Source organism: Mya arenaria, chromosome 13, assembly GCF_026914265.1.
Source record: "Mya arenaria isolate MELC-2E11 chromosome 13, ASM2691426v1".
Taxonomy (NCBI): domain Eukaryota; kingdom Metazoa; phylum Mollusca; class Bivalvia; order Myida; family Myidae; genus Mya; species Mya arenaria.
Window position 1 is genome coordinate 2,259,122 of NC_069134.1, and position 13,689 is coordinate 2,272,810.

The 13,689-nt window shown below is 33.1% G+C and overlaps 3 protein-coding genes across 3 annotated transcripts in view; 2 read left to right on the forward strand and 1 right to left on the reverse strand.

The window, feature by feature from the left end:
- The first annotated feature begins 40 nt into the window (after window positions 1-40).
- Window positions 41-3,168, forward strand: LOC128213854 (NADH dehydrogenase [ubiquinone] iron-sulfur protein 5-like). Its single transcript, XM_052919922.1, has 3 exons — window positions 41-176; window positions 2,078-2,370; window positions 2,974-3,168. Exons 2-3 carry the CDS (start codon window positions 2,101-2,103, stop codon window positions 3,064-3,066), a joined length of 363 nt encoding a protein of 120 aa, XP_052775882.1. The 5' UTR covers window positions 41-176; window positions 2,078-2,100; the 3' UTR covers window positions 3,067-3,168.
- Window positions 3,169-4,216: 1,048 nt separating this feature from the next.
- On the reverse strand, window positions 4,217-11,476 carry LOC128213202 (prostaglandin E synthase 2-like). The gene is made up of 6 exons (XM_052918760.1): window positions 11,192-11,476; window positions 9,564-9,785; window positions 8,864-9,063; window positions 7,981-8,193; window positions 5,311-5,425; window positions 4,217-4,681 (listed from the first exon to the last, which is right to left on the reverse strand). Exons 1-6 carry the CDS (start codon window positions 11,450-11,452, stop codon window positions 4,496-4,498), a joined length of 1,197 nt encoding a protein of 398 aa, XP_052774720.1. The 5' UTR covers window positions 11,453-11,476; the 3' UTR covers window positions 4,217-4,495.
- Window positions 11,477-11,667: 191 nt separating this feature from the next.
- The window catches only part of LOC128214110 (valine--tRNA ligase-like), a 31,273-nt gene continuing 29,251 nt past the window's right edge, over window positions 11,668-13,689 (forward strand). Inside the window, exon 1 of the mRNA XM_052920379.1 lies at window positions 11,668-12,012. Within this exon, the coding sequence (XP_052776339.1) occupies window positions 11,800-12,012 (213 nt within the window). The 5' untranslated portion in view covers window positions 11,668-11,799. The remainder of the gene's footprint in view (window positions 12,013-13,689) is intronic.

Here is a 13,689-nt window from a genome sequence, read left to right on the forward strand (position 1 = left end):
GTTTCATTATTTACATTTCATCTTTATTATAATACTATACCACATAAAAAAGATATAATTTTCACTCAAAGAGTTTCAAATACTAATTCCTTAAAGTGGAAATAAATTTTAGGTGTTTAAGAATTACAGTAGTGTACCAAACAGGCCAATCAGGTCGACCAAAACAACTGACCTTGGTATTAATTTTGTTTTATTTTAATTTAAAAATGTTCTGCGCATGATAGAGTATAATGTCCTGGTATATAGATTTTGTAACAAGTCACGTTTTCAATTGCGTGCTACTTTCATCCAAATAATTTCACCGTTACAATTCCAACACAAACTTGCACCATTTCGGACAAACAAAAAAATGATGTTTATTTGAACTATTAAACTAATAAATGAGGTCTCTTTCTCCTGACCTAAGAACTTACACATAATCCAATTTTTAGTTTTATTTGAGTTGCTTGTTTAAATTTTAATTTAATAAGCGATTTAGTTAAAGTAAGCAAAAGAGTAACAACCAAGACTTGCTTAAGGGACGGCAGCGAGGCAAAAGTCGATTGAAGGACCAAAATTTTAAATGTTTTAAAGAATCAGTTTTTCTAGTTTCTACTTAGTTTTGCAGTTCAATATTTAATAAGCATGTTGCAACATGAAAAGCTGTAATTGGGAGTTTTTACGAAATAATATTTTATCTGATTTCCAATCAAAAAGCATTTACACTTTCCCAGAAATGTTTTAAAAGCCCAATCAACAATGTCTTGTGGCTTTGTTTTGACTGCAGCTATTTTAAAAAAAGATGCATTTATGTAACCGGAAATGAATTTCATCCATGAAATTTCTTTATTTTTTAATTCAACTCCTTATTTGACAAGATATCATCAAGATCGCTCAAGACATTGTTGGATGGGAAGTCTGGGGCATTTTAACATTAAAACGAAGTATTAATGTCGACAGACTTTTCCGTAATTATATGAATGTTTTTTATCCAAAATCTGATAAAATCTTGTTACGTAAATTTGTTTAACCCCTAACTAACCCGAAACATGTCGCCAACAATATGTTTCACTCCCAAAAAAAATCATACCTCATACTTAATAAAACATGTATTTTTTCAATGTTTTAGTTTTTGACCTTCCTACCCCACTTTTGCATCGCTGCTGGCCCTTGAAATAAACATTGGCTTGAATTTTGGAAATAAAATGGGTTCTTTAGCTACTTAATAAATACATATTTATAGCTAACAGTATCAGTTACACATTTATTTTTTCATAATTCATTATTAGTTGTGGATGTGTTAAATGGGATGCAATCCCCATTGGTATGGTCAGAATCTGACCCCTATTAATTTTGTGAGTCAAAGGTACTCCATACAAATAATTGCCTTTATGTCTTTACAATTTTGTTATTGATTCTTGGCGTCCATGCCTCATTATCAATTCAATGGTGAAAGTAGGACAGTGACTTAATAGGCAGTTTTTAGTCCCAATATTTATCAAGCTTTAATATCAGAGGCCCTTATTGACCATTTAGCTAGTTGTTTCTTTAGGAAAAACTTTGAAATGAAGGTTGTATGTACATATATAGAATGAAAAGTCATTGGCAGGTGCTAGTCAGTGCCTTCCAATTAGTTTAAAAAAGTATTATTGCATATCACATAGCATGGGCATGTGTCGGATTTAAGTTTACCTTTGTATATTCAAAGTACTTAGATGATTTTTTATACTTGATTCTTTAAATAAAAGCTGATGGCTTCAATAACTCTCGAGGTATGGCACTTAATTGGAATAAAATTAAAACCGTTTTTTGCTCTCTAATTCAACCTGATGCCTTATTTGACAAATGTAAATTTCTAAGCCTTGCTTCATGCTGAATTATGTTGAGCTATATTCAAAGCATACCAGGTTACAAATGTTAGAAATGGTATTCCTTATCTGTCTTTTCAGTATTGCTTTTAATCATTAAATGATTTAACACTACCTGTATCTAAAGACGATGTATAATGCAATGGTTTTTCCAGATTTGAATCATTGTGGATGCTTTTTGACATGTCTTGTAATTAAAATCACATTTTGTATAGTTATTACCATTACAGGTATACTTGCCATTGTTTTTGCAATGGGAGAACCAGAACAGGCAGGGAAGAAAATTCCTGTACAAAAGGATGGGTATGATCCCGTCACAGGCAAGAAGAAGAAGGAGTTTGGCTTGTTTTACCTCCCATCCCGGGTACTCTTCCTCGATTACTTCTCCTTAGGAAATCCCCGCTGTAGCGACATGGAACTAGATTGGCTCAGATGTGCTGATAAAACCGGGCTTTCTCTTTCCACAGAAAAGTGTAAAGAACAGTTTGATGACTACTTGGAATGCAAATTTCAGTATAAATCGGTATGTTTGTAGTTTTGACTTCTTATTTAAACAGATTGATCTTTATCTTGTTTACATGTTCACCATGATGTAAACTAGTGCCCAAAATATTTGTTATCAATTGTGACAAAATTGTTAAAAATACAAGGGGTGAGCTGTTATTGAGCTAACGATTTCCATAGTATAAGTGGGATTGTTTTTGTTACTATCTCCATATGATTCCAATAAGTGCTTTATTGCTTATTATACTTCTGTATGTTTCCGCTTCCTGGTTCATGAGTTATGTGCCCTTGAAGTACCTAATTTTAATATTTTTAACTTTTTGAAATAATGGGAGTTTATGGAGCAAACTGCTTCTACACTGATTGTTTTGAACCTTAATGCACAGGATAACCATGAAGTGCACTAATGATAGCTCTAGTTTTCATATTCCAAGGGATATGAATTCTCAAAACAGACCAGGTTGGCCTTTGCAAGTCACGATGACGTATTTTCTATTTATTGTTTTTATATCCTCAGCTTTAGTTCAGTATTAATTATATGCCTTTTCTTCACCTGGATGATAGTAAATTATTATCTTAGATTTAAATTTTTAGTCTGTATTTCTCGTTGATTGTTTTTCAGCGTCATCGATTTTTGGAAATTGTGAAGAAGCGGAATGAAGATAAGTCTTTAACGGAGAATGTAGTCTACCCAGATAAGGACTTATTCAAATAACATGACCACTGTGGTAGATTCTTACAGTGACTGTGTGAACTAGTGAATTTTACTGTCATATGAATGCCAGCGTTAACAATAAACTTATGTCTTTATGCCTTCCCTTTGATTTGTTATACATATATTGCCTCTTTCCCCCCACCCCCACCCCACCACAAAGTTGGAGGCATAGATAGGAATTGACTTAGTCTGTCCAAGAGTTTAGACATTTTTTGTCCACTTCATATCTCCTACAAAATTTGGATTTTTATGAACATTTGGCAACATGCTGTTCATTGAAGGTCACACACAGAACCAATTTTGGAATATTGGCATTATTCAAGGGTAAGGACTTTACTACTTCAGTGTCATCAAGTGGGAAATGCAAAAAATATGTTATAAGTCACAAAATATGTTTTAAACAATTGCCGTAACATGATGACACTGGTCAAATTCGAGAACTTATCATTGCCGGTTTGAGGCTGAGGTCACATACTGTTTATGTAGGTACCCTCGATGTTTTAGCCTTGATTGTATGTCCCCTGTGTATTGCCTACACCAACTGCAATATATTGATGATACTTTGGTCATACTGTATGTTCAATTCATGTACCAATGCCTTTACTTCTCTGGTTGAATGTCATGGTCAACCAGCTTCATTAACGGTTTGAGGACTGTTATTGAGTCTCCATACACAAATTTTATGTCCCTTTGAAAAAATCTTGCTTCCCTCTTTAGGTGACAAATTTTGTAAAATGTTTTACCGGTACCTGTTAAGAAAATGTGCAACTCCTTTCATTTCCTTGACCAATATTCATCAAAGGTTTTTAGTGATTTCCTAACTTAGGTAGATTTTGTATAGCTTTCATAATCAAACTAAAATATTTTAATTTTGGTATGAATTTTAAGTCTTTTTGACAAGATCAAGAAATTATATAAAATGACCAGTGAGATACTTCAGGTAGAAATAATAAAGTAAGAATGCAGGCCATGTCCCTATGTTTTTTTTTATATATGGTAGGGTATTATAGCTGCCGTTCTGTCTGCTTTCTGTTTGATGTACCCATAAGCAGTGAATTAAAGTGAAACCATGGCAAAACTACATGATCTGAAATTCAATATATGCTCTTAAGAAAACTAATTGCAGTACCCTGATATGATGGTATAAGCAAGAGGAATAAGAAATTTACATGACAACAATCTATTAAGTCAAGATTCATAACAGAAAATTAAGCACAAGTTAATGAACAATATTTACATCAATTGAAATATACCTCATTAATAGGATCAGAGACCATAAACTTGTATATTTCCATTACACTTCTATATATTAAAGCATGATTTTACTACACAAGACTGAGCATTGTTCATTTATATACTGCACAGCAGAAACACTTCATGCCAGTTTGTCCAACTGATACAGACAGTTTCTCTCATCGTTCTAGGAGATTCAGTTACAATGAGGATATCCTATATAGTTTGGATGATGTGCAGGTTTCTGACCCAGCTGGCTGGCTCCCTCGTGTGTGTTGATAATTGCCTCTATGTTATCGTACCAGCCCCGTATCGCGTGGAACGACATCAGGTCGTTGAAGGCCTCACAGCCATTGAAGGAGTGAAGAGCTCCATACACTGACTGAAACACATTAACATAGGCAATAATAATGCTGCTTTATTCGATGATCAATATAACAAACTATTCCATACAGTACAATGGTTTCAGAAGAATTAAACAAATTATACAAATCTGCAATCTCACTCACCAGCCATTCTGGCTTAGTTGCAATTTCAAATGAGATTAAGGGACACAAGTTTAAGAACAAGATGTTAAACGTGGTATCAATGAAAAGATCTGTATCAAGTGGCATATGGGTATCCGGAAAGGTCAAAGTTATTTTATGGCCAAACATTGGAAGTCAACATTGCAATGACCCTGCATTATAATGAAAACAAATTTTTAGATTGAATTTGATACAGGTATTAAACAAAAACACTAAAGGCTTTTCATTTTTTTCTAAGTAAATCAAGGAGTATAATATGCATTCATTGCTTAGAATTGTTAACAACTCCCTTACATTAAAGTTGTTCTATGATATTGACACAAGACAGGAGTCTTTTTTTCTGAAAAACAGACAAGCTTTAAGCCTAGTAGGTAACATAATATCAAGTGTCAATGAAATTGAATGCTTTTTAGAACCACTCAATATCAACATGATATTTGATTCTAACAGCTCCTGACTATATCTAAGATCATGTGTTCCGTACCAGGTCGGCCATGTTGGGTTTGGTTCCCCCAAGGAACGACTGATCCCCAAGTTCGGCCATCCATGCATCACATGCCTCATACAGAGACTCCCGTGGGTTATCCTTGATGTTATATCTGTAATCATCATTAACAATTAAATCAGTGACCGTTTAAAGAGCATTTTTATCTAACAAGCAATTTATGTACTTGGCAATGTATTGAATGGTCTTAAAATTCGTAAGAAAGCATAACCAATGTAGTGTCCATTTGGATTAAATTTTGAACATGATAAAATGCATGGATATTCTGCATAATTTCACATTTAAATTTTGTTCAATTTTAACCGAAATTGAACTGTACAGAGTGAGAATCATTAGAACATTTTTAACAAAAGTTGCTCCTATTTATATATAGGATCTGACATAAGTTGCCATTTAATAAAGATATTTACAAACAAGTTTAGGAAGTTTCATAATATTTTGTATAAACTATCAAATCAGGCAAGATTCTTTTTATCACAAACCTTCAATTGCCAAAAATGAAGATTTTATTGATACATGTTATTCATTAAACTCTAAATTTAGTAAATTAGAGGGGTAATTGAAGTCAATGTCAGGTTGAATTACTAGTTAAAATACATAAAAATACTCAATGGTTGTATTACATTATAAACAAGCAACGCCATGTGATAAAACAGTATGGAAAGCAACCGAAGGTTTAATAAGAAATATAATAATGTTGATTTCCACCGTATATTAAAAAGTTAAAATTTCAACAACGCAGCAGTATAAACCAGAGCCACAACAGAATGTGGTTAGGGCCCCAAAATGACAGGAAGGGCCATTTCAAAGCATGATAAAAATAAAGTGATGCAAACATTTGGCATTCAGTAAAAATGTTGCTCTTAGATCACAAATGTTTTCTCTGAGATATTTCAATTTGTAATGAATTTTATGCCAAAATTGTTATATTTTATAATCTATCCAATTGTGAAAATTCACCAAGGGCATTTGATCAAGTTCCTATTACCAGTATGCAATCTTTATTACTAATTTTAACCAGGTTTTACTAAGAAAACCTAGGTTATTAGATGTTGGCAAGCAGGTGGCATCGACATGTTTGTCTGTAACTTAGCCATGCATAATGGGAATTTTAAAATAACATTGCACAAATATTCTTCATGACAAAATAGTTAGTTGCATACGAGACCCAGGTCTGTATATCAAAGGTCAAGGTCACACTTCAAGGTCATTTGTCAAAATATTTTGGCTTGTACAGGCTTTTATTTCATCATGAATAAAGGGATTTTAACATAATTTGGCACAAATGTTCACCATGACTAGACAATGCGTCATTTTGCAAGACCCATGACTGTAGGTCACAGATGCACTTAAGCGTCATTTTTTAAAAAATTCTTTTAGTTTGGCATGCCCAGGCATGGCATGTACACGCCCAAGATTGCAAAATAATTTGACAAACATTTTCATCATGACTAGACAATGTGTCATCTGCTAGAGTCATTATCGAGAGATCAAAGGTCAAAGTCACTTTAGGATCATTGGTCAAATTGCATTGTGTTTTGACTTGTCAGGGCTGTAACCAAGCATTGGGGGATTTTAAACTTGGCAAAAATGTTAATGGTAATCACCATGACTACGCTCATGTCTGTTTGGTCACATATTAAGGTCAGGACTCAAAATTCCTTGTCAAGAATGTAACATGGTCATGCATTTAGACTTCAAACTTAAAAGTAATATTTTCAACATAACAATACTGTGTGTCACCAGCAGCACTCATGTCTGTATGTTAAAAGTCAAGGTCACACTTGAAAATCTTCCATTTTGGATCTTTCAAGCAACAGACAACTGATTAAGTTTGCAATCGGGTACTTATGTTTTAACTAAGGGGTGCATATTAAGCATTTAGAGTTTCCCTTGAAGCTTCTCCATTTGTATTCTTATCCATCATTTACTTAATTTGCCAAAATTCTCTGTATGCACAAATGGTGAAAACCTGGCTTTTGTGTTGCAGCTTTCAATGATAGCAATTTGGTAAAAAAAGTGAAAGTTATAATTCTTGTACAACACAGTATTAATATCACATCGACATCTACTGATGCTGCAAGTTTCATCCACTTCCATCTCAATTTGTTGAAGTTCTGACGAAAAGAAAATCTTAACACTAAATTATAATTTTAAAGGGAAGAAATTTGGGAACAGTGGGTGACAGAGTAATGGTTATTGAAATGTGCATGGATCAAACATGTATTACTATTTATTATTATTTCATTTTCCATTCACTCGTTTCAATGGGTCACAGAGTTTGTTGTATAACACACAAGTAAACATTCAAAGCCATAATTATTTTGATGCGTAGGTTTATTTCAATTCTTCTCCAAACTTTCAAGCAATGTTGATAAGTAAACTGATTTGTTGAATTTCAAAAAGGAAAAAGGGCATTAATATAAAAATGATGAAGGTTGAGTTACATATCTTGTCATAAAATAGTGCATTGTTACTGTGAGCAAGTTTATCAGGGTTCAAGATTATATTTCCAATGGTTTATTATTAAAGAAAAATCATAACAAAATGTGGACGGACAGGTTGATTATTTGAAGGTACCTAAAAATATTAATGGGGCAAGCAGCCCTTATAAATTTTATTCATGATTGATAGCCATGGTTTTCAAACCTTTTCTTCACCACTCGTCCAATGATGTACATTGCTAGAGTCCCGACATAGACCACAAAGAGTCGTGTGGGGGTTGAGAAGTGTTTGTCCCACTCTCCCCAGTCAGAGAAGTGCCTAAATGCCTCCAGGGATTCGCCCAGGGTTCGGTAGACATTCGGGGAGATCGTGTGCATAAGAATGTCATCTACCCACTTCCTCCATTGGCGTTCAGAACTGTCACATAATTAAAGGTATCATCTTTACTAAGAACACAAGTATCAACATTTAGAATACCGGTAGTAAGTTTCTTTTAAGACATGCTTATATAAGGTCCAATACTTATCAATTTTAAAAAAAGGTTGTTTTTTTTAAAAAACAAATTTAACATAGTCATGCACAACATTATTTTTCTTATTATTACTATAAACAAGATTCTGGTGTAAATATAAATTCTGTATAACTTAGACATGGTTTATTGAACCAAAAAGCAATTTGAGGAACGGCATGTAACTTTGAGAAAACATTAACAAACACATATAAACCAAAGTATAAACAATTTAGCAACCATTGAATCCAACTCAAAAGTAACGACTGGCAAAAAAGACCTGTCATGTTTTAGTCTTCTTTCAAGAGTGGCGGAACTATTATCATTGAAATTAAATCCCCAAAGATTTTTCCAACTGAAAGAACAATTCAAAATTCATCATAAATGTAAAACTATCACATGTTTCCAAACCCATTGAAGATGTCATAAATGAAAGCTATTCATTTGTTTATTGTAATTTATAATATATGCGAGTAGTTTTTTTTTTATAAAATGAATATGCCTGGCCTAAGACTTTGTAGAAAAGCAAATTGATTTACAGATTGAAGTTGTTCTATTCTTTAATAGAACACAACTTGCCTTCGTTCCTTCTCTGATCTTGAATCAGCAATATTGTCACCATACATGAGGAAATATTTGTTAGGAAAATCCCATACTGTCTTTCTGCCACGTTTTTCCTTCATTCCTGGATAGTATGTCTGGATTGTTTGTAGGGTCGTAGTCTGATCATACACATAACTAGCTAGGACACTCATTATGACTGATGAGTCACTAAATTGCTGAAATGGAAAAATATACAAATGTTTTACATACCAGTGATTTGTTTGGTGCAATTTACTGCCTTCTAAAGGCTGTTTCCCCTTGTAAAATAATGTCCATTTTCCCAAAAATTTTATATTTTTTTCCCAATTTGATAGATGCAGATTTTGTTAATGAATAAAAAAGCAATGAATTTCTTGAAATATAAACAAAATCTTGACCATACTTCCTTTTTCACAGCATAATGTATGCATAAAAAAGTAAACATGTATATTTGCCATTATATAAGCTATTTTGGCCTGATTTTGTATTTTTCCCATAGTAAACTTTTTTTCCAATTTGCAAGGCAGGGGCAGAAAAAATAATTTACAAAAAAATCACTGCATACATAATTTTCTTAAAGCTCCCAGACTTGTACTTGAGGGTACTACTTATTTCCTATAATTATCATGATTGGGTAATTCAAAGTAAATGTTTAATTATTTTGCATGATTTGTTTTAATTGTAATATTGGTCTTACCAAAGTAAAGTCATTTTCACCATCATTTCCATCCACGACTAGTATGGGAACCTTTTTGTAATCTGAGAACTTAATCTGGGACTTTGTAATAGAGTTTACTTCAACAACATCGTATGGAAATCCGAAGAAGTCCAAAGTTGCCCTAACTTTACAGCAGTATGGACATGACTGAAACTGGTAGAGGGTGAACTTTTGATCTCCTATATCTAGAATTCCCTTCACCTGCAAAACAAATAGTAAATTATTACATGAGATGTTAGTCAAACATGATAAAAAATGTCTGAGATTTTCAATGAATGTGTTTAAAAAAAAATGCATCGAATATTGAGCTATGACTTCAAAATTTAATATTATAGGGGTACAGCTGGTCAAAGGCAACCTACCACTGAACTATCATGGTCAATGTTCAAAACCATTCTTGAGTTATTGTGCTGACACTACCAGCCCCTAATGTAACCTACTATTGTCTTTACCTTCAGACCAGAACTCATAAGAATCTAATTCACAACTTCATGTTATATGCTTTGATCTAAGTAATGACAACTGCTTACCAAGTTTCCTTCAATTAATTATGGAAGATACAGTATGTCCAGTAATTAAGAACAAGACTAGCAGATGTCTGTAACTAATATTTCAAAGACTATGAATTAGTACTAGACCATAACAAAATATAGTAATTAGTAACTATGATTTTCTCATGTAGACTTGTAGAGAAATCCTCATTCAATCAATTTGAGAAAAATATAAATAATAAATTTTGATATTTAAAATAATGAACTGTTTCATAACTCTGTGACACAATACATGTTATTTTCATTTATCGTGTTAAAACGACTTCATTATCATGTTAAAACGACTTAATAACTCATTTAAAAAACTTAGTTATTTGTTTTAGCAACCCATGTACCTCTTTATAACAACTTAGTATCTCAGTCATATAAACGACTTCTCGTTAAAATGTCTTCCAATCAGAATTTTGTATTAACATCATCTCTTGCCTCAGCTATGTTAACATTCTCCTTATTTTGAGGGATATTATTACAAATTTCCAATTTACCAATATTATGTTGTTTTGAAGAGATATTAAAGTTGTTTTAACAAGTGAAAGAATTGTTTTAACACATTACTAAGTCGTCTCCACTAAATCATCTTAACGAGATAAAAACTGATAAAAACTAGATAAAAACTGATAAAAACTACTATGTATGTCACCTCTTTCTCACCTAAATTTACAGACACAGCTTTCAGGGTTCCCCCTGGGTTCTAAAAAGTTGTCGCCACTTTTTCGCGGGGGGGGGGGGGGTTAAGGGGGCCTTAAGGGAAGCTCATGGGTTTTAACCATTTTAAGAGCCTTAAATTGCATTTAATTAGCACATTGCCGTGCAGAACATAATATAATATTGTTGTACATGAAGCACAAGATATTAGCAAATTGTTGTTCTATTGGCAAAATATATGGACAAGTTTATAATTTAAAAAAAGAAATATTGCCAAAAAATGCGACATATACATATATGTTGATTTCAATCGAATGCCTGCATACAAAAGTGTCATAGAATTTAGCATGTAAAAAAGCCAAATCGATGAACAATAAATTATTTTTGATTTTTTCTTATTATAATATTTACATGTCTTGAAACTGGTCTCTCCTCTGATGCTGCGTCAGATTTTGTAATAAATTTTGTCGCGAAAACAGACGACACAAATGCAACTCCAGCGCCGATCTTCCATTTTGTTGCTGTCTTCGGTCTAACAAATGAAGTGAATATTGATCTTTGGCATAATCTGTTTAGTGACAAAGTTTGGTTCCGTATCCTGTTGATTTGACAAGGAATTTGTGATATAGATTTCAATTTTGACAGCTGTGTCCGTGCCAAGGGCGCCGCCATATTTGTTATGTAAATAATAATGCACAAAAATAAATCACTTTAGTCACTTTTTTGGAACTGATAATACAGTTTAAGTATGTTTAAGCTTTACAATCGTAATATTAATTGCTGAAGTTATATGAAATGTAGTTTTTTTATCTTGATTTTTTTAATTAAATGAATTTATGTTTTTATGTGCATTATTTGTTTCCTAAATTAATTACTTCCGGGTCAAAGAACACTGATGCAACACACATGTCATCGAAACACCGGTTTATGTCAATATAGTACGAGTAACGTTAGATAAGAACGCAATCAGAAGGGAATTGTTAAATTAATTCATTGCACCATTATTTGTTACATATACTATGGCTGACTCTTCAGCTTCTGAGAAGAACCCCCAGGGATCGGGCCCCAAAGAAGGGGCATCTGGCGACGGAGAAGGGGAGCTCCCGAAAGTTAAGAGCGAGAAGGAGCTGCAGAAGGAACAGAAAAGGCTCGAAAAGTTAGCAAAGTTTGAGGAGAAAAAGAGGAAGAAGGCAGAAACTGATGCTCAGAAGAAGGCGAAAGTTGAGACTGAGGTTTGACGGATACATTATTTTAATGATTATAATATAAGTTTCAGTAGTCTAAAATAATAGACGTGTTATACGGGATTCTTCCTATCCCTAACGTCTAAACGGGAATGTGCAAAAAACGGGGGTGTTTTAAAAATATTGAAATTGTTTTAAGTGAAGTATTTTATGGTTGAAATTGATCATAAAGAGTTATTTTCATATTTTGCTATGTAAGTGAAATGTTATTTTGCACTAAACAAGCATTTAATGCATTAAAACAAGTTGTTTACCTTTCCAATAAAACGAAAGTTGACTGACACAGAAAACAATTATGCGAAGTGGAACAACTCGATACAATCGTAATAACTCGGCCTCCTCCGACAAAGCTTCGAGACATTCGGAGCTCCTCGGCCATTTTTTCAAAAACAACCTCGGATGTATGCCGGTACATCTGTTGAAGTAGTCCTGTATTTTTTTGAATAAAAGCATTAATTACATGTAGTGTTTAAGAGTTGTATTCATTGTGTATTCATTGCTCTCAGTTTAAATTGATTGCCAGTGAAGTGTATTATTGCAAACATAATTATGATTCCCAAGAGTTAAGTCATAAATTTTAACTACTAAATAAGATTACTACGCGATCTATTTGCAGCGGACTTAAACGTACCACTTTTTAAGTATGTAAACCGTCCATATACATCCGAGGTTGTTTTTGAAAAAATGGCCGAGGAGTTCCGAATGAGCTTCGAGATAGACCTCGTTATACAATCGTAACAACTCGGCCATGGCCCAAATGTTCCGAGCGATTTAAAACTGTGCCCTGAAGCCTTGCAGGTGCCCTTCATGTATATATCGTTATGTTTTGACAGAATGAAATGAAGAAAAGCCGTCAAATTCATAATTATAAGTTGGATAAAAAAAAATTGTGTACGGAACTAATATAAAATAACATTATCTGGTAATATTTCTTGTTTTTATGATATTTTATAGACGCTATATGCTTTAACCCGGAATCCTGATCGGAACAACTACCCACTTTTGATACTAAACAATTTGTACGTGAAGGATTTGCCATATCAAAAATCTAAAAAAAATCCGTCAACGTACAATTATTTGGACTAAAGTTTCAGATGCCAGTCCTAACCTTTAAGCAGATTACAGCGAGAATATCAGTTTACATGTGCCATGAGTGATGCATGCATTCTTGGTCACTTTCCAGACAAGTTTGGTGAAAGTTGCTTTTTCCAAGTATTCACTATTTGATAATTATACCATATTAAGCAAGTATATCTTTTTTAACTCGCCTTCAGGTAACTGAGTGGTGAATCTGCCTGTCTTATTTTTTTGTCCAGAAATATATATGTTCAAATCCCAGTCAAAGTGGCCCTTTTCTATTTTTGTTATTGACAGCAAACCAAATATACTGAACACACAGACAGTAAATTTGTAAAAAATCACATGTTTTTTAATAGTTCATAAATGTGCAATGTTCCTGTCAGCCAGATCTATAAAATCATTGTTTAAACTAAAATAGAAACATGGAAGCCTACAATCAACTGAGGTATTGATTCAATCAACAAATATTAATTATGCATCAGTGACCTTTTTTATTTTATCACATGTATGTTTTATTGTAATGACCAGCGCAAAAATATCTTAAGATATAGAAAATAATTCAGCCATAAAATTATGCTATTAAAT

What these genes read in the sequence shown, in the direction of transcription:
- LOC128213202 (XM_052918760.1), bottom strand. Translation starts at nt 11,452, where the DNA reads ATGGCGGCGCCCTTGGCACGGACACAGCTGTCAAAATTGAAATCTATA. An exon ending in AGAGACCAGTTTCAAGACAT is followed by an intron (nt 9,786 to 11,191) that starts GTAAATATTATA and finishes TTTGTTTTGCAG; the next exon opens with GTGAAGGGAATTCTAGATAT. An exon ending in AGATCAGAGAAGGAACGAAG is followed by an intron (nt 8,194 to 8,863) that starts GCAAGTTGTGTT and finishes ATTATGTGACAG; the next exon opens with TTCTGAACGCCAATGGAGGA.
- LOC128213854 (XM_052919922.1), top strand. Translation starts at nt 2,101, where the DNA reads ATGGGAGAACCAGAACAGGCAGGGAAGAAAATTCCTGTACAAAAGGAT. An exon ending in GCAAATTTCAGTATAAATCG is followed by an intron (nt 2,371 to 2,973) that starts GTATGTTTGTAG and finishes ATTGTTTTTCAG; the next exon opens with CGTCATCGATTTTTGGAAAT.